The sequence below is a fragment of the Salmo trutta genome, chromosome 22 (assembly GCF_901001165.1).
Source record: "Salmo trutta chromosome 22, fSalTru1.1, whole genome shotgun sequence".
NCBI classification, from domain to species: domain Eukaryota; kingdom Metazoa; phylum Chordata; class Actinopteri; order Salmoniformes; family Salmonidae; genus Salmo; species Salmo trutta.
Genome location: NC_042978.1, coordinates 8375456 through 8396357, shown reverse-complemented (window position 1 = coordinate 8396357; position 20902 = coordinate 8375456). Strand labels below are relative to the sequence as shown.

The 20902-nt window shown below is 44.8% G+C and overlaps 1 protein-coding gene across 6 annotated transcripts in view; it reads right to left on the bottom strand.

Moving 5' to 3' along the window:
- Positions 1 to 20902, bottom strand: part of LOC115157998 (obscurin) — a 95505-nt gene that overhangs the window by 48097 nt on the left and 26506 nt on the right. For 3 of the 6 annotated variants that reach the window (XM_029706424.1, XM_029706426.1, XM_029706428.1), the window contains exons 23-39: positions 20553 to 20819; positions 20172 to 20441; positions 19668 to 19934; positions 19187 to 19453; positions 18586 to 18852; positions 18001 to 18270; positions 17430 to 17708; positions 17082 to 17339; positions 16651 to 16917; positions 16227 to 16490; positions 12495 to 12761; positions 11377 to 11640; positions 8445 to 8711; positions 7819 to 8082; positions 4085 to 4351; positions 2959 to 3222; positions 26 to 292 (exon numbers count right to left, since the gene is read on the bottom strand). In XM_029706424.1, the coding sequence (XP_029562284.1) occupies positions 26 to 292; positions 2959 to 3222; positions 4085 to 4351; positions 7819 to 8082; positions 8445 to 8711; positions 11377 to 11640; positions 12495 to 12761; positions 16227 to 16490; positions 16651 to 16917; positions 17082 to 17339; positions 17430 to 17708; positions 18001 to 18270; positions 18586 to 18852; positions 19187 to 19453; positions 19668 to 19934; positions 20172 to 20441; positions 20553 to 20819 (4536 nt within the window). The remainder of the gene's footprint in view (positions 1 to 25; positions 293 to 2958; positions 3223 to 4084; positions 4352 to 7818; positions 8083 to 8444; positions 8712 to 11376; positions 11641 to 12494; positions 12762 to 16226; positions 16491 to 16650; positions 16918 to 17081; positions 17340 to 17429; positions 17709 to 18000; positions 18271 to 18585; positions 18853 to 19186; positions 19454 to 19667; positions 19935 to 20171; positions 20442 to 20552; positions 20820 to 20902) is intronic. The other 3 variants (XM_029706425.1, XM_029706427.1, XM_029706429.1) reach the window with 3 other exon arrangements.

Below are 20902 nucleotides of genomic sequence, written 5' to 3'. Positions count from 1 at the left end.
CTATTACACAACCAATCACACATACCTTTCACAGACACAGAGGCGGTGGTCTCCACACAACCTGCCTGGCACGAGTAGCTGCCACTGTCCTCGGACTTCAGCTCCAGGATGTGTAGCTGAAACACACAGCCGTCCTGCTTCATCTGGTACTTCCTGTTGGGCCTGAGAGGCAGCCGGCCCTTCCTCCACTGGACTGGGACTCCAGGCTTAGACAGCACACAGGAGAGGAATGCCGTGCCTCCTTCCTCAGCCTCCACAGCCTGCAGCTCTTCTTCAAAGCATGGAGGCACCTCTGGGTAGATGGAAGACAATAAGGGAATTCCAAATCTATGTTCCATTTGACCAATGTTAGGGTGAGTAATGGATAGAGATTATTTAGATTATTGTATTGTAATATTGTAAGATGTGGATCAATTTATCAGTGAATTCCGAAAAGATATCCAAAGGATTGTTCAATAAGGTTGTGTATTTAGGGACAGATATTGGTTCTTGCAGAGTACGTACGTTTTTCCACCATATTGTTATAGTGTTCTTAAATATAAAGTTATTTATGTTCTTAGCTTTATCCTTTGAAAATAAACACGTAAAAAGTTTTGCAGGATGGGCATGCACATCTTCAATATGTACCCATTGTTCCTCTTTAGTGCATATGTTGCGAGTAAAAGCCTTGGGTGGTGAGTTGATACAATTCCAAGTCTGGAAGGTTAAAACCAGCCTCAGACTTATGAAGATGTAAAACTTTCCTTTTTATTCTATGAATTTTATGACGAGAATACTTTCTTAAAAGAACGTCTTCTGTGGGGTAATTGCTATTACCGAAAATAAATGCAAAAACCATGGGAGTCATGCCATTCTAAAGAAATTAAATCTACCTGTAAGGTTTATGGAAAGATTATTCAATTTAATTAGATCAGATTTCATATTGTTGAGTAATGGAATAAAGTTATCTTTATATATTTGTTGTCACTTATTGAACATCCTGAGTATGTAATATGTTTTGTTATCTACCTAAAGGATTGCTGTGTATCATGAGGTATTATTTTTTTTCACATTATTTAGTTTTTTTCCACAATAATTTTATATCCTGAGATTTTAGCGTATTCTGAAAATATTTTTAGCAAAGGGGGCATTGAGTTTTCAATATTGGCCAGGTGTATCAGGACATCACCTGTGTCATGACGTTGGCCTGTGGGTAAGGTTTATGACCCCCATACATACCTTTCTCCCTTTCCTCTCTTGACTCTACTGAAGGACTCTTGAAAAGCCTTTGTTAAACATGGAGAGTCGGGGAACATCAAAAGGTGGGGGGAAAGGAACCATATTTCGGTAATCCAACCAGTTGAAAATATGCGTTGGTACTTAATGAATATGATGTCAGTTCGGTTGTCATCTGAGACATTCTTATTAATGATAGGATGACATAAACTGTGTCCTGGAAAGTCTACACATTATAGTTATCAGATTCACATGGAATTGTTGTGCAATTTAAATGTTTCAATATTAAACTATTTGTGAAAAGATGAACTGTAATTTTAGCTTCCAAATGAGAGAATTGGGTTTTCATGAGTGAACTATGCCCAACTCAGTGGCCCCGCCCATGTGAAGAGACATTGGTTATAAACTATGAAACACTCCCTTCCTATATAAAGCCCTTGATGAAAATATAACTTTCTGTTCCGGGTACATTAGGGCGACGGTCCGATGTCAGAAGGATTCAGATAATAAGCTGTTCCGAGGATGTGAGGACGATGGTTCCACGTTAAAAGGACTAACATGTCAACTACAGAACTAAGCCAACCTCAGCGTGAGCTTTGGTTGCGAATGGTATGAACTTTGAACTCTTATTCACTACAGAAGTGATACCTCCTAGCCGTTGAGTTGTCAGCGGCCGCTGTAAACGTGGGCTAGGAAAGGACGGACGACGGATCCAGTTTAACACACAACGACGATACTACAACGTATTCAATTTACCACCAGAGACATTCTTCCGAGGACAGAAAGATCTCTGTTATGCAACACGGCCAGCATCTACGACCAACCTACCGAAGCGCAGCTCAGAGTAAATATTTATTGCATTTTCCTTTTCCAAATGGCCAGTAATTTAGAATGCATAAGATACTGTATTTACGATAGCATAGCTTCTCCCTTTGGTGCTCAGTCTTCCCGCTCTTTCACTCAAACCCAACCCCCTTTCCTTTGTGTAACCAGCCGTCATGTCAGCTCTGTCCACCAGGGACGTTTCTGTATGACATAATTTGCATTCTGTGTATATGTAATTCTGTGATTAGTTAGGTATTTAGTAAATAAATAATTAAACCAAATTTTGTAGTGCTGATTCAGCTTGTTAGCCAGGGTTCGTGAAGATAACCAAGAATGTACAACTTTCAAATGAGATGGAAATAAGGTGACTATTAATATTGAGTGCAATTGATGTAAAATTTGACTAGGTCTTTAAGAGTTTATTCGGAAGATAACAGCTCTCTAAACATTCTTTCATGGTGCCCCGACTTTCTAGTTAATTACATTAACATGATTAGCTTAATCAGGTAATATTAATTACAGAGAAAGGATTTTATAGAATAGCATGTCATATCACTTAACCCGACATAGCCAAAGACAAGACACGTGCAAATATGTTTATTTTATATTCATGTTTACTAATACTGTTAGTTACATTTGGGTCCTGTCTAATTCTTAGTATTATTAAATTCTTCCTTCTCTGTCTCCCAAACCAAATTCATCCCTCTCCACAACCCCCTCACAGTTCTCCCCTATTTACTCCACCCAAGCCAAGCTTGTCCCACCCTCCCATTGTTGCCCTCTCTTACAAATATATGTTCCATTTTACCAATGTTAGGGTGAGTAATACACAGAAATAATTCTGAATATTGTGACCCCCTGAGATAAACATAAGATCCTGGTTATGTTGCTTCTCTCTAGATGATGGGAAATCCTTACCTGTGACAGTCAGATTGGCGCTGCTCTGCATGTCTCCAGTGTCACAGGAGTATATCCCAGAGTCATCTGGGTCCACATTGTGGATGAGAAGCAGGTTGAGCTTGCCCTCCTTACGGTTCTCATACTTGTCTCCGTTCAGTAAGGGTTTGTTGTTGCGTCTCCATGTGACAGGGGTAGTGAGGTCAGAGGTCATACAGGATAAGGTCGCCGTCTCCCCTTCCATGATGACGGTGTCCCGGGGCTTCATCTCAATGAGCACTTTAACTGGACACAGAGGAAAGTCAACTCTCAAAGGGTGTACAGTACATATATATTTGTGTTTATAGTTTATACTTCTTGGAGTTTTGTTGCACTGAGTATGACCGTGATGAGCTGTTCTACAGCTGCACCATCAAGAGCATCCTGACTGGTTGAATCACTGCCTGGTACGGCAACTGCTCGGCCTCCGACCGCAAGGCACTGCAGAGGGTGGTGCGAAGGGCCCAGTACATCACTGGGGCCAAGCTTCCTGCCATCCAGGACCTCTATACCAGGCGGTGTCAGAAGAAGGCCCTAAAAATTGTCAAAGACTACAGCCACCCTAGTCATAGACTGTTCTCTCTGCTACCGCACGGCAAGCGGTACCGGAGCGCCAAGTCTAGGTCCAAGAGGCTTCTAAACAGCTTCTACCCCCAAGCCATAAGACTCCTGAACATCTAGTCAAATGGCTACCCAGACTATTTGCAGTGCCCCCCCCCAACCCTTCTCACCCCCTCTTTACACCACTGCTACTCTCTGTTGTCATCTATGTATAGTCACTTTAATAACTCTACCTACATGTACATACTATCTCAAATAACCAGTGCCCCCGCACATTGACTCTGTATCGGTACCCCCCTGTATATAGTCTCGCTATTGTTATTTCACTGCTGCTCTTTAATTACTTGTTACTTTTATGTCTTGTTCTTATCTGTATTTTTTTTAAACTGCATTGTTGGTTAGGGGCTCGTATTAAAGCGTTTCACTGTAAGGTCTACACCTGTTGTATTCGGCGCATGTGACTAATACAATTTGATTTGATTTGATGAGGTGTGAGTCCTCTACATGCAGCAGGTGTGTGCTATTACACAACCAATCACACACATACCTTTCACAGACACAGAGGCGGTGGTCTCCACATAACCTGCCTGGCACGAGTAGCTGCCACTGTCCTCGGACTTCAGCTCCAGGATGTGTAGCTGAAACACACAACCGTCCTGCTTCATCTGGTACTTCCTGTTGGGCCTGAGAGGCAGCCGGCCCTTACTCCACTGGACTGGGACTCCAGGCTTAGACAGCTCACAGGAGAGGAATGCCGTGCCTCCTTCCTCAGCCTCCACAGCCTGCAGCGCTTCTTCAAAGTATGGAGCCAGCTCTGGGTAGATGGAAGACAATAAGGGAATTGCAAATCTATGATCCATTTGACCAATGTTAGGGTGAGTAATAGAAAGAGATTATTTAGATTATTGTATTGTAATATTGTAAGAAGTGGATCAATTTATCAGTGAATTCTGAAAAGCTATCCAAAGGATTGTTCATTAGGTTGTGTTTTTAGGGAGTGATATTGGTTCTTGCAAAATACGTTACATTTCCTTCAATATTTTTATAGTGTTCATAAGTATGAAGTTATTGATGATCTAGATTTATCCTTTTAAAATAGACACGTAAAATGATTTGTGGGATGAGCATGCACATCTTCTAAATGTACCCATTGTTCCTCTTTAGAGCATTTAACTATATGTAGCAAGTAAAAGTCTTGAGTAGTGAGTCAATACAATTCCAAGTCTGGAAGGTTAAAACCAGCCTCAGACTAAGGAAGATGTAAAACTTTCCTTTTTATTCTATGAATTTTATGACGAGAATACTTTCTTAAAAGAACGTCTTCGGTGGGGTAATTGGTATTACCGAAAATAAATGCAAAAACTTTGAGAGTCATGCCATTCTAAAGAAATGAAATCTACCTGTAAGGTTTATGGTAAGATTATTACATTTAATTAGATCAGATGTCATAATGTTGAGTAATGGAGTAAAGTTATCTTCATATATTTGTTGTCACTTATTGTCACGTCCTGGCCATAGAGAGCTCTTATTTTCTGTGGTAGAGTAGGTCAGGGTGTGACTGGGGGGGTTTATTCTAGTTTTATTTTTATATGTTGTTTGGTTCTAGTTTCAGTTTTTCTATGTTTTTTTTTGTTGGATGATCCCCAATTAGAGGCAGCTGGTCATCGTTGTCTCTAATTGGGGATCATATTTAAGTAGTTGTTTTTCCCACCTTTGTTTGTGGGAGATTATTTTGAGTTAGTGCATGTAGCACCGCTTCGTCACGGTTTGTTGTTTTGTTTATGGTTTATTGTATGTCTTGCATAGTTACACATTAAAATAAATGATGTGGAACGATACCCACGCTGCGCTTTGGTCCGTTCCTACACACAAGCGTGACAGAATCTCCCACCACCAGAGGACAAAGCAGCGTGGTCAAGAGGAATGGACCTGGGAAGAAATTTTGGACGGGAAACGACCCTGGAGTCAAGAAGGGGAGTATCGCCGTCCGAAGGAGGAGATCGAGGCAGCGAGAGCAGAACGGCGACGCTACGAGGAATTAGCACAGCAACAACGGAAGCCCGAGAGGCAGCTCCAAAACATTTTTTAGGGGGGGCACATGGAGTGGTCGGCGGAGCCGAGGGGTGAACCAGAGCCAGTCAGGGAGTCGAGTGAGGAACTCGACGAAGATTCCGGAGAGAGGTGCTGGCGTTGAGAGCGCTGCAGAGCGGGCGTGCTTACCGTAGGGAGCGTGTGACCAGTCAGGCACCGTGTTATGCGGTGATGCGCACTGTATCTCCAGTGCGCATTCATAGCTCGGTGCGCACTGTGCCTGTGCCCCGCATTTGCCGGGCTAAAGTGAGCATTCAGCCAGGACGGATTGTGCCGGCTCAGCACTCCTGGTCTCCAGTACACCTCCTCGGTCCAGGATATCCTGCGCCAGCTCTACGCACTGTGTCGCCAGTGCACATTCACAGCCCAATTAGTCCTGTGCCAGCGCCGCGCATTTGCCGGGCTAAAGTGAGCGTTCAGCCAGGACGGGTTGTGGCAGCTCTATGCTCCAGACCTCCAGTGTGCCTCCACTGTCCAGTATATCCCGCACGAGTTCTACGCACCAGGTCTCCAGTGCGCCTCCACAGCCCAGTACATCCTATGCCTCCTCCTCGCACTCTCCCTGGAGTGCGTGTCCTCAGTCAGGTAAGTCCTGTGCCTTCTCCTCGTACTCGCCCTGAAGTGCATGTCACCAGTCTGGTTCCACCTGTCCCGGCTCCACGCACTAGGCCTCCAGTGCGTCTGCCCAGTCTGGTGCATCTTGTGCATGCTCTCCGCACTCGCCCTGAAGTGCGTGTTACCAGTATGGCGCCACCTGTGCCAGCCCCACGCATCAGTCCTCCAGTGCGCCTTCCCGTTCCAGAGCTTCCAGCAACAGTTCCCAGTCCAGAGCTTCCGGCGACAGTTCCCAGTCCAGAGCTTCCAGCGATGTTTCACAGTCCGGAACCTCCTAAGACGGTCCACGGTCCGGAACTTCCTGAGACGGCCCGCGGTCCGGGACCTCCTGAGACGGCCCGCGGTCCGGGAACTCCTGAGACGGCCCGCGGTCCGGAGCCTCCACCGATGCTGGCAGATTCGCAGGATGAGAGGGTTCTTCGTCCTGCGCCAGAGCAGCCTCCAATGTTGGCGGATCCGCAGGATGAGAGGGTTCTTCGCCCTGCACCAGAACCGCCTCCAATACTGGCGGATCCGCAGGATGAGAAGGTTCTTCGTCATGCACCAGAACCGCCACCAACACTAGACGCCCCCCCTAAACCTCCCTTTTGGTTTCTGGTTTTGCGGCCGAAGTCCGCACCTTTGGGGGGGTGGGGGCACTGTCACGTCCTGACCATAGAGAGCTCTTATTTTTATTAACAGCTCTTATTTTTATTATTTTCTATAGGTCAGGGCGTGACTGGGGGGGTTTAATCTAGTTTTATTTTTCTATGTTGTTTGGTTCTATTTTCTGTTTTTCTATGTTGGGTTTTTGGATGATACCCAATTAGAGGCAGCTGGTCATCATTGTCTCTAATTGGGGATCGTATTTAAGTAGTTGTTTTTCCCACCTTTGTTTGTGGGAGATTATTTTGAGCTAGTGCATGTAGCATCTCTTCGTCACGGTTTGTTGTTTTGTTTACGGTTTATTGTATGTCTTGCATAGTTTCATATTAAAATAAATTACGTGGAACGATACCCACGCTGCGCTTTGGTCCGTTCCTACACAGGAGCGCGACACTTATTGAGCATCCTAACTATTTCATATGTTTTGTTATCTACTTAAAGGATTGCTGTGTATCATGAGGTATTATTTTTTTCTCCATTATTTTGTTTTTTTCCACGATAATTTCATATCCTGAGATTTTAGTGATTTCTGAAAATATTTTTAGCAATGGGGGCATTGAGTTTTCAATATTTGTCAGGTTTATCAGGACATCACCTGCAGATATGTTAATTTATATTCATGTTTACTAATACCGATACCTGTTACATTTGGGTCCTGTCTAATTCTTAGTATTATTAAGTCCTTTCTTCTCTGTCTCCCAAACCAAATACATCCCTCTCCACAACCCCCTCCCAGTTCTCCCCTATTTACTCCACTCAAGCCAAGCTTGTCCCACCCTCCCATTGTTGCCCTCTCTTACAAATCTATGTTCCATTTTACCAATGTTAGGGTGAGTAATACACAGAAATAATTCTGAATATTGTGACCCCCTGAGATAAACATAACATCCTGGTTATGTTGCTTCTCTCTAGATGATGGGAAATCCTTACCTGTGACAGTCAGATTGGCGCTGCTCTGCATGTCTCCAGTATCACAGGAGTATATCCCAGAGTCATCTGGGTCCACATTGTGGATGAGAAGCAGGTTGAGCTTGCCCTCCTTACGGTTCTCATACTTGTCTCCGTTCAGTAAGGGCATGTTGTTGTGTCTCCATGTGACAGGGGTAGTGAGGTCAGAGGTCGTACAGGATAAGGTGGCAGTCTCTCCTTCCATGATGACGGTGTCCCGAGGCTTCTTCTCAATGAGTACTTTAACTGGACACAGAGGAAAGTCAACTCTCAAAGGGTGTACAGTACATATATATTTGTGTTTATAGTTTATACTTCTTGGAGTTTTGTTGCACTGAGTATGACCGTGATGAGCTGTTCTACAGCTGCACCATCAAGAGCATCCTGACTGGTTGCATCACTGCCTGGTACGGCAACTGCTCGGCCTCCGACCGCAAGGCACTGCAGAGGGTGGTGCGACCGGCCCAGTACATCACTGGGGCCAAGCTTCCTGCCATCCAGGACCTCTATACCAGGCGGTGTCAGAAGAAGGCCCTAAAAATTTGATGAGGTGTGATTCCTCTACATGCAGCAGGTGTGTGCTATTACACAACCAATCACACACATACCTTTCACAGACACAGAGGCGGTGGTCTCCACACAACCTGCCTGGCACGAGTAACTGCCACTGTCCTCGGACTTCAGCTCCAGGATGTGTAGCTGAAACACACAGCCGTCCTGCTTCATCTGGTACTTCCTGTTGGGCCTGAGAGGCAGCCGGCCCTTACTCCACTGGACTGGGACTCCAGGCTTAGACAGCTCACAGGAAAGGAATGCCGTGCCTCCTTCCTCAGCCTCCACAGCCTGCAGCTCTTCTTCAAAGCATGGAGGCACCTCTGGGTAGATGGAAGACAATAAGGGAATTACAAATCTATGTTCCATTTGACCAATGTTAGGGTGAGTAATAGAAAGAGATTATTTAGATTATTGTATTGTAATATTGTATGATGTGGATCAATTTATCAGTGAATTCCGAAAAGCTATCCAAAGGATTGTTCAATAAGGTTGTGTATTTAGGGACAGATATTGGTTCTTGCAGAGTACGTACGTTTTTCCACCATATTGTTATAGTGTTCTTAAATATAAAGTTATTTATGTTCTTAGCTTTATCCTTTGAAAATAAACACGTAAAAAGTTTTGCAGGATGGGCATGCACATCTTCAATATGTACCCATTGTTCCTCTTTAGTGCATATGTTGCGAGTAAAAGTCTTGGGTGGTGAGTTGATACAATTCCAAGTCTGGAAGGTTAAAACCAGCCTCAGACTTATGAAGATGTAAAACTTTCCTTTTTATTCTATGAATTTTATGACGAGTATACTTTCTTAAAAGAACGTCTTCGGTGGGGTAATTGCTATTACCGAAAATAAATGCAAAACCATGGGAGTCATGCCATTCTAAAGAAATTAAATCTACCTGTAAGGTTTATGGAAAGATTATTCAATTTAATTAGATCAGATTTCATATTGTTGAGTAATGGCATAAAGTTATCTTTATATATTTGTTGTCACTTATTGAGCATCCTGAGTATGTAATATGTTTTGTTATCTACTTAAAGGATTGCTGTGTATCATGAGGTATTATTTTTTTTCACATTATTTAGTTTTTTTCCACAATAATTTTATATCCTGAGATTTTAGCGTATTCTGAAAATATTTTTAGCAAAGGGGGCATTGAGTTTTCAATATTGGCCAGGTGTATCAGGACATCACCTGTGTCATGACGTTGGCCTGTGGGTAAGGTTTATGACCCCCATACATACCTTTCTCCCTTTCCTCTCTTGACTCTACTGAAGGACTCTTGAAAAGCCTTTGTTAAACATGGAGAGTCGGGGAACATCAAAAGGTGGGGGGAAAGGAACCATATTTCGGTAATCCAACCAGTTGAAAATATGCGTTGGTACTTAATGAATATGATGTCAGTTCGGTTGTCATCTGAGACATTCTTATTAATGATAGGATGACATAAACTGTATCCTGGAAAGTCTACACATTATAGTTATCAGATTCACATGGAATTGTTGTGCAATTTAAATGTTTCAATATTAAACTATTTGTGAAAAGATGAACTGTAATTTTAGCTTCCAAATGAGAGAATTGGGTTTTCATGAGTGAACTATGCCCAACTCAGTGGCCCCGCCCATGTGAAGAGACATTGGTTATAAACTATGAAACACTCCCTTCCTATATAAAGCCCTTGATGAAAATATAACTTTCTGTTCCGGGTACATTAGGGCGACGGTCCGATGTCAGAAGGATTCAGATAATAAGCTGTTCCGAGGATGTGAGGACGATGGTTCCACGTTAAAAGGACTAACATGTCAACTACAGAACTAAGCCAACCTCAGCGTGAGCTTTGGTTGCGAATGGTATGAACTTTGAACTCTTATTCACTACAGAAGTGATACCTCCTAGCCGTTGAGTTATCAGCGGCCGCTGTAAACGTGGGCTAGGAAAGGACGGACGACGGATCCAGTTTAACACACAACGGCGATACTACAACGTATCCAATTTACCACCAGAGACATTCTTCCGAGGACAGAAAGACCTCTGTTATGCAACACGGCCAGCATCTACGACCAACCTACCGAAGCGCAGCTCAGAGTAAATATTTATTGCATTTTCCTTTTCCAAATGGCCGGTAATTTAGAATGCATAAGATACTGTATTTACGATAGCATAGCTTCTCCCTTTGTTCCTCAGTCTTCCCGCTCTTTCACTCAAACCCAACCCCCTTTCCTTTGTGTAACCAGCCGTCATGTCAGCTCTGTCCACCAGGGACGTTTCTGTATGACATAATTTGCATTCTGTGTATATGTAATTCTGTGATTAGTTAGGTATTTAGTAAATAAATAATTAAACCAAATTTTGTAGTGCTGATTCAGCTTGTTAGCCAGGGTTCGTGAAGATAACCAAGAATGTACAACTTTCAAATGAGATGGAAATAAGGTGACGATTAATATTGACTGCAATTGATGTAAAATATGACTAGGTCTTTAAGAGTTTATTCGGAAGATAACAGCTCTCTAAACATTCTTTCGTGGTGCCCCGACTTTCGAGTTAATTACATTAACATGATTAGCTTAATCAGGTAATATTAATTACAGAGAAAGGATTTTATAGAATAGCATGTCATATCACTTAATCCGACATAGCCAAAGACAAGACACGTGCAAATATGTTTATTTTATATTCATGTTTACTAATACTGTTAGTTACATTTGGGTCCTGTCTAATTCTTAGTATTATTAAATTCTTCCTTCTCTGTCTCCCAAACCAAATTAATCCCTCTCCACAACCCCCTCCCAGTTCTCCCCTATTTACTCCACCCAAGCCAAGCTTGTCCCAACCTCCCATTGTTGCCCTCTCTTACAAATATATGTTCCATTTTACCAATGTTAGGGTGAGTAATACACAGAAATAATTCTGAATATTGTGACCCCCTGAGATAAACATAACATCCTGGTTATGTTGCTTCTCTCTAGATGATGGGAAATCCTTACCTGTGACAGTCAGATTGGCGCTGCTCTGCATGTCTCCAGTGTCACAGGAGTATATCCCAGAGTCATCTGGGTCCACATTGTGGATGAGAAGCAGGTTGAGCTTGCCCTCCTTACGGTTCTCATACTTGTCTCCGTTCAGTAAGGGTTTGTTGTTGCGTCTCCATGTGACAGGGGTAGTGAGGTCAGAGGTCATACAGGATAAGGTCGCCGTCTCCCCTTCCATGATGACGGTGTCCCGGGGCTTCATCTCAATGAGCACTTTAACTGGACACAGAGGAAAGTCAACTCTCAAAGGGTGTACAGTACATATATATTTGTGTTTATAGTTTATACTTCTTGGAGTTTTGTTGCACTGAGTATGACCGTGATGAGCTGTTCTACAGCTGCACCATCAAGAGCATCCTGACTGGTTGAATCACTGCGTGGTACGGCAACTGCTCGGCCTCCGACCGCAAAGCACTGCAGAGGGTGGTGCGAACGGCCCAGTACATCACTGGGGCCAAGCTTCCTGCCATCCAGGACCTCTATACCAGGCGGTGTCAGAAGAAGGCCCTAAAAATTGTCAAAGACTACAGCCACCCTAGTCATAGACTGTTCTCTCTGCTACCGCACGGCAAGCGGTACCGGAGCGCCAAATCTAGGTCCAAGAGGCTTCTAAATAGCTTCTACCCCAAAGCCATAAGACTCCTGAACATCTAGTCAAATGGCTACCCAGACTATTTGCAGTGCCCCCCAACCCTTCTCATCCCCTCTTTACACCACTGCTACTCTCTGTTGTCATCTATGTATAGTCACTTTAATAACTCTACCTACATGTACATACTATCTCAAATAACCAGTGCCCCCGCACATTGACTCTGTATCGGTACCCCCCTGTATATAGTCTCGCTATTGTTATTTCACTGCTGCTCTTTAATTACTTGTTACTTTTATCTCTTGTTCTTATCTGTATTTTTTTTAAACTGCATTGTTGGTTAGGGGCTCGTATTAAAGCGTTTCACTGTAAGGTCTACACCTGTTGTATTAGGCGCATGTGACTAATACAATTTTATTTGATGAGGTGTGAGTCCTCTACATGCAGCAGGTGTGTGCTATTACACAACCAATCACACACATACCTTTCACAGACACAGAGGCGGTGGTCTCCACACAACCTGCCTGGCACGAGTAGCTGCCACTGTCCTCGGACTTCAGCTCCAGGATGTGTAGCTGAAACACACAGCCGTCCTGCTTCATCTGGTACTTCCTGTTGGGCCTGAGAGGCAGCCGGCCCTTACTCCACTGGACTGGGACTCCAGGCTTAGACAGTTCACAGGAAAGGAATGCCGTGCCTCCTTCCTCAGCCTCCACAGCCTGCAGCTCTTCTTCAAAGTATGGAGGCACCTCTGTGTAGATGGAAGACAATAAGGGAATTGCAAATCTATGATCCATTTGACCAATGTTATGGTGAGTAATAGAAAGAGATTATTTAGATTATTGTATTGTAATATTGTAAGAAGTGGATCAATTTATCAGTGAATTCTGAAAAGCTATCCAAAGGATTGTTCATTAGGTTGTGTTTTTAGGGAGTGATATTGGTTCTTGCAAAATACGTTACATTTCCTTCAATATTTTTATAGTGTTCATAAGTATGAAGTTATTGATGATCTTAGATTTATCCTTTTAAAATAGACACGTAAAATGATTTGTGGGATGAGCATGCACATCTTCTAAATGTACCCATTGTTCCTCTTTAGAGCATTTAACTATATGTAGCAAGTAAAAGTCTTGAGTAGTGAGTCGATACAATTCCAAGTCTGGAAGGTTAAAACCAGCCTCAGACTAAGGAAGATGTAAAACTTTCCTTTTTATTCTATGAATTTTATGACGAGAATACTTTCTTAAAAGAACGTCTTCGGTGGGGTAATTGGTATTAACGAAAATAAATGCAAAAACTTTGAGAGTCATGCCATTCTAAAGAAATGAAATCTACCTGTAAGGTTTATGGTAAGATTATTCCATTTAATTAGATCAGATGTCATAATGTTGAGTAATGGAGTAAAGTTATCTTCATATATTTGTTGTCACTTATTGTCACGTCCTGACCATAGAGAGCTCTTATTTTCTATGGTAGAGTAGGTCAGGGTGTGACTGGGGGGGTTTATTCTAGTTTTATTTTTATATGTTGTTTGGTTCTAGTTTCAGTTTTTCTATGTTTTTTTTTTGGATGATCCCCAATTAGAGGCAGCTGGTCATCGTTGTCTCTAATTGGGGATCATATTTAAGTAGTTGTTTTTCCCACCTTTGTTTGTGGGAGATTATTTTGAGTTAGTGCATGTAGCACCTCTTCGTCACGGTTTGTTGTTTTGTTTATGGTTTATTGTATGTCTTGCATAGTTTCACATTAAAATAAATGATGTGGAACGATACCCACGCTGCGCTTTGGTCCGTTCCTACACACAAGCGTGACAGAATCTCCCACCACCAGAGGACCAAGCAGCGTGGTCAAGAGGAATGGACCTGGGAAGAAATTTTGGACGGGAAACGACCCTGGAGTCAGGAAGGGGAGTATCGCCGTCCGAAGGAGGAGATCGAGGCAGCGAGAGCAGAACGGCGACGCTACGAGGAATTAGCACAGCAACAACGGAAGCCCGAGAGGCAGCTCCAAAACATTTTTGGGGGGGGCACATGGAGTGGTCGGCGGAGCCGAGGGGTGAACCAGAGCCAGTCAGGGAGTCGAGTGAGGAACTCTACGAAGATTCCGGAGAGAGGTGTTGGCGTTGAGAGCGCTGCAGAGCGGGCGTGCTTACCGTGGGGAGCGTGTGACCAGTCAGGCACCGTGTTATGCGGTGATGCGCACTGTATGTCCAGTGCGCATTTATAGCTCGGTGCGCACTGTGCCTGCGCCCCGCATTTGCCGGGCTAACGTGAGCATTCAGCCAGGACGGATTGTGCCAGCTCAGCGCTCCTGGTCTCCAGTACACCTCCTCGGTCCAGGATATCCTGCGCCAGCTCTACGCACTGTGTCGCCAGTGCACATTCACAGCCCAATTAGTCCTGTGCCAGCGCCGCACATTTGCCGGGCTAAAGTGAGCGTTCAGCCAGGACGGGTTGTGCCAGCTCTACGCTCCAGACCTCCAGTGCGCCTCCACGGTCCAGTATATCCTGCACGAGTTCTACGCACCGGTTCTCCAGTGCGCCTCCACAGCCCAGTACATCCTATGCCTCCTCCTCGCACTCTCCCTGGAGTGCGTGTCCTCAGTCAGGTACGTCCTGTGCCTTCTCCTCGTACTCGCCCTGAAGTGCATGTCACCAGTCTGGTTTCACCTGTCCCGGCTCCACGCACTAGGCCTCCAGTGCGTCTGCCCAGTCTGGTGCATCTTGTGCATGCTCTCCACACTCACCCTGAAGTGCGTGTTACCAGTATGGTGCCACCTGTGCCAGCCCCACGCATCAGTCCTCCAGTGCGCCTTCCCAGTCCAGAGCTTCCGGCGACAGTTCCCAGTCCAGAGCTTCCAGCGATGTTTCACAGTCCGGAACCTCCTAAGACGGTCCACGGTCCGGAACCTCCTGAGACGGCCCGCGGTCCGGGACCTCCTGAGACGGCCCGCGGTCCGGGACCTCCTGAGACGGCCCGCGGTCCGGGAACTCCTGAGACGGCCCGCGGTCCGGAGCCTCCACCGATGCTGGCAGATTCGCAGGATGAGAGGGTTCTTCGTCCTGCGCCAGAGCAGCCACCAATGTTGGCGGATCCGCAGGATGAGAGGGTTCTTCGCCCTGCACCAGAACCGCCTCCAATACTGGCGGATCCGCAGGATGAGAAGGTTCTTCGTCCTGCACCAGAACCGCCACCAACACTAGACGCCCCCCCTAAACCTCCCTTTTGGTTTCTGGTTTTGCGGCCGGAGTCCGCACCTTTGGGGGGGGGGGGGGCACTGTCACGTCCTGACCATAGAGAGCTCTTATTTTTATTAACAGCTCTTATTTTTATTATTTTCTATAGGTCAGGGCGTGACTGGGGGGGTTTAATCTAGTTTTATTTTTCTATGTTGTTTGGTTCTATTTTCTGTTTTTCTATGTTGGGTTTTTGGATGATACCCAATTAGAGGCAGCTGGTCATCATTGTCTCTAATTGGGGATCGTATTTAAGTAGTTGTTTTTCCCACCTTTGTTTGTGGGAGATTATTTTGAGCTAGTGCATGTAGCATCTCTTCGTCACGGTTTGTTGTTTTGTTTACGGTTTATTGTATGTCTTGCATAGTTTCATATTAAAATAAATTACGTGGAACGATACCCACGCTGCGCTTTGGTCCGTTCCTACACAGGAGCGCGACACTTATTGAGCATCCTAAGTATTTCATATGTTTTGTTATCTACTTAAAGGATGGCTGTGTATCATGAGGTATTATTTTTTCGTCCATTATTTTGTTTTTTTCCACGATAATTTCATATCCTGAGATTTTGGTGTATTCTGAAAATATTTTAGCAAAGGGGGCAATGAGTTTTCAATATTGGTCAGGTATATCAGGACATCACCTGCAAATATGTTTATTTATATTCATGTTTACTAATACCGATACCTGTTACATTTGGGTCCTGTCTAATTCTTAGTATTATTAAGTTCATCCTTCTCTGTCTCCCAAACCAAATACATCCTTCTCCACAACCCCCTCCCAGTTCTCCCCTATTTACTCCACCCAAGCCAAGCTTGTCCCACCCTCCCATTGTTGCCCTCTCTTACAAATCTATGTTCCATTTTACCAATGTTAGGGTGAGTAATACACAGAAATAATTCTGAATATTGTGACCCCCTGAGATAAACATAAGATCCTGGTTATGTTGCTTCTCTCTAGATGATGGGAAATCCTTACCGGTGACAGTCAGATTGGCGCTGCTCTGCATGTCTCCAGTGTCACAGGAGTATATCCCAGAGTCATCTGGGTCCACCTTGTGGATGAGAAGCAGGTTGAGCTTGCCCTCCTTACGGTTCTCATACTTGTCTCCGTTCAGTAAGGGCATGTTGTTGCGTCTCCATGTGACAGGGGTAGTGAGGTTAGAGGTCGTACAGGATAAGGTCGCCGTCTCCCCCTCCATGATGACGGTGTCCCGGGGCTTCTTCTCAATGAGCACTTTAACCGGACACAGAGGAAAGTCAACTCTCAAAATGTGTACACATATATTAGTGTTTATACTTTATACTTCTTGGAGTTTTGTTGCACTGAATATGACTGTGATGAGGTGTGATTCCTCTATACTCAGCAGGTGTGTTCTATTACACAACCATCACACACATACCTTTCACAGACACAGAGGCGGTGGTCTCCACACAACCTGCCTGGCACGAGTAGCTGCCACTGTCTTCCCTTTTCAGCTCCAGGATGTGTAGCTGAAACACACAGCCGTCCTGCTTCATCTGGTACTTCCTGTTGGGCCGGAGAGGCAGCCGGCCCTTCCTCCACTGGACTGGGACTCCGGGCTTAGACAGCTCACAAAACAGAAAGGCTGTGCCACCCTCCTCAGCTTCCACAGCCTGCAGCTCCTCCTCGAAGTACGGTGGTAGCTCTGGGTAGTTGGAAGAAAGTTAGTATTACTCTAATGTTCATAAAATACATTTTAAGGTGAGTATTGCACTTACAGAATATCCCCATAGAATGGCCCATGAGGATAAGTCAAAGAATAACGTACCCTAACTAAGGTACAGAAAAACAGTATTACTTTGTCTTTACCATTGACCGTCAGATTGGCATCGCTCTGCATGTCTCCAGTGTCACAGGAGTATATCCCAGAGTCCTCTGGTTCCGTCTCATGGATGAGCAGGAGGTTGAGCTTGCCTTTCTTACGCGTTTCATACTTGTCTCCGTTCAGTAGGGGCATGTTGTTGCGTCTCCATGTGACAGGGGTAATGAGGTCAGAGGTCGTACAGGATAAAGTGGCAGTCTCCCCTTCCATGATGTCAATGTCCTGGGGCTTCTTCTCAATGAGTACTGACAGAGACAGGAAACATATTAAACTATGTAAATGCACCCTAATTGCACATTGTACTGTCCATTAACAAATCAAAAGAGGCAGCACACCTTTGGATTTGGGGACAACTAGCAGTTGGGCAGAGGTTCTCTCCTCCCCAACCACGAAGGCCACGGTCCCGGTCTCCTCCGGGGTGGTCATGGTCAATACCAGGCGGTGCTGGTGGCCCTCAAAGCTCATCTGGTTCATTTCGTTCTTCTGCAGGGGGCTGGAGCCCAGCCACCACTCGCCTTCAGTCACCTCGGCATGGGACAGCTCACACACAAACACTGCGTCCTGCCCGGCTGTGATCTTTATGTCCTTCAGTCCGGACAATATTTTCACACGCTCTGTAGAGAAAGAGTTAGACTCTGGAATGTTTTTAATAGGTTCACGTAGCAAGCCATACAGAGAGAAGATGACCTATGCAAAAAATGCAATTAAGTAATCTTATCTTGTTGATGGTCTACCACCATCCCTTATATTTGTGGAAAGGTATAAGCTATCCTCTACCCACACTAATCACATACCAAAACAGGGTGAAACGAAGATTCATTGTGCTCCTATAATTTTGTAAGTTTAAAGAGGATATACAGTACTGTAGATTTACTTCAGTCCCCACTAGGATGGGGTTAGGCCTACCTTTAACAACCAGCATGGCTGTGGTCTTCTTTCCCCTAGTGATGCAGCTGTACTCCCCGGCATCCGCCAGACTCAGCTTCTTGATCTCCAGGGTGTGAACGGGACCTTTCTTTTTTACAATGCACCTCTCCCCATCTGTGACCAGGCAGGCATCCTTCTTCCAGGTGACGGGGACAGTGGCACTGGAGACCTCACAGGAGAGGACCACGGACTTCCCCTCCATCACCACATTGCTCTCTAGCTCCTTCTCAAAGAACACTGAGGCAGCAGCTGTATGGACCAGAGGGCGACATCATCAGAAAATGCCTTGTCCTTTGGGGCCATTGCACTATACAGTGTATATACGATACTGTGTAGGCTACGATTTGCCTGTCATGGCAAAATATTGTTCTAGAATATATTGAATATGTATTGTTTTATTCCTAGAGAGAGCAATTGCATTGACCTCTTGCTTATTGCGTATTCTAGAACACTTTGGTACAGTTGCTGGGGAGGCCCATACTTCAACTCTTTGTTTCCTGGTGAATTAGCATTTCATGTCCAACAAACACAAAGTGACAGCCAGACAACAGTAACGTACTGTACCTCTCACGTTGACTTCAGCAGTGGTTTTCTGATCTCCGAATATACAGCTGTACTCCCCCACGTCCTCTGGCTGGATGTTTTTAATGTGCAACTCCGCTATCTTTCCCTCCAGCTTCATCTGGTACCTTCCTCCAGGGCTCACCTCCTCCTCCCCTTTCCACCACTCCACCGGGACCCCAGCTTTAGACAGCTCACAGCGCAGGGTCACGATGCCCCCCTCTGAGGCCTCCTGGTTCTTAAGACCCATCTTGAAGGTGACAGGGATGGCTGAGGACATGAGATCAAAACCAACCGTTTGTAGTGCTTTTGCAAATATGTCATTAAGTGCTTAAAGGGATATTTTACTCAAAATCGATATTTTTATATTTTGTTCATAAATTCACTGTTAACACAATCCCCAAAAATGTTGCATGTCAGCTGTTGGGATTTCAAGATTCAAGAGCACTTTAAGTACAGAGCAAAAAAGGTGATTGTTATGCAAATGATAATTTTTGAGTAAAATATCCCTTTAACCCTTTAACAGGAGCCAGACTTAACAGAGGGAGGCTTTCCCCCATAAAGTTAAATAAAGTTTTAGCAAACCAAGAGCAACTCCTCTTACGGGTGATGTTGACAGTGGCGGTGGTTTTGGCTTCTGCGTAAACACAGCTGTAGAATCCGGTGTCCTCAAGCACTGCATTCCTTATTGTCAGTTCCATTGTTGCCTCTCTCTTCTTTATCTGGTACTTTACTCCGTTCTTCAGCAGCTCCTCTCCTTTTCTCCACTCTGCCGTCAGTCCTGGTTTAGAGAGCTCACAGAATAACGTCACACTGTTCTCCTCCTCAACTTCCAGGTTCTTCAACTTCACCTTGAACGTGACGGGAGGAGCTAGGGACAACAAGCATTAGTAAATCATAAAACTCATATAAAGTCCTCATAACGGAAAATTCTAAAACAGAGTTACTGCATGGACCCATGAAATATCAGAAACTGCAAGCAGATACAGTAACAAATACAAAGGGCATGTAAAGTACAAGGCCTATGTCTTCGGTGTTTATACAGTGTATACTCAAAGTGTATCAATATCATCAGTCTGACTCACCCGTCACGGTCAGTTCAGCAGTTGACTGGGCATCTCTACTCTTACAGGTGTATTTCCCAGCATCCTTCTCCTCCACGTTATGGATGAGCAGTTTAGTGATGTGTCCCTCTTGCTTCATCTCATATTTGTCTCCTGACTTCAGGATGACTCTGCCCCTCCTCCAGTCCACTGGGTCACCAGGCTTGGAGAGCTCACACCAGAACTCCCCACTGTCCCCCTCTTTGATCACCACGTTCTGGACCTCTTGTGTGAACATTACAGGGAGAGCTGAGAAGAACCCATATTTAAGACTGTGAGAAACATCATTCGGCTCAACTGCTTTGATTTCTATCCATCAGTGGCATGTTATTTGACAAGCAGGGTCAATGATTCATCTCATGTGTATCACCATCCCTCCTTATGGAAAATTCACATAATCCAAACACGATATTTAAAGACTGACATTTTCAGAAGCACATCAAAATATTAGTGTTGAGTAGGCCTAAACGTTAGTTTGGAACATACCCCTAACTTTGATATCAGCTGCTGTCTTGACGTTGCAGGCTGTGACACAGCTGTACTCCCCAGCATCCTGAAGGACCACATTCCTGATGACCATCTCCACGGTCCTGCCCTCCTGCTTCATCTGGTGCCTCTCCCCTTCCCTCAGAAGCTCCTCTCCCTTCAGCCACACCACAGGGACCCCTGGTTTAGACAGCTCACAGCGCAACGTCACGCTGCCCTCTTCTAGAGCCTCTTGGTTCTTCAACTTCTGTTTGAAAGTGACTGGGATGGCTGAAGAATGAAACAAACCCATAACATCAACAGTGTGTGGGGCTGAAGGGTACACTGTGAATTTTGAATGTCAAGATGACGCATTTAAAAAAAGAAAAGTGTTCCTCCTACCAGTGATAATGATGGTGGCAAAGGTTTGCTGGTCTTCCAACACGCAGCTGTAGACTCCACTGTCCTCAGGTAAGGTTTTCCTGATGATCAGCTCCAACGTTGCATCTTTCTGCTTCATCTGGTACTTCTCTCCGTTCTGCAGGAGAGCTGTTCCTCTCCTCCATTCAACTGACATCCCTGGTTTAGACAGCTCACAGCACAACGTCATAGTGTTGCCCTCCTCAACCTGAACGTTCCTCAACTCTTCTATAAATGTGACAGGGCGAGCTGAAAGACACCATAGGAGAGGGTAGTCAAACCTATATGAAACCTACATTTCCCTTTGTTTTTGTAAGCGACTGGGATTGAAT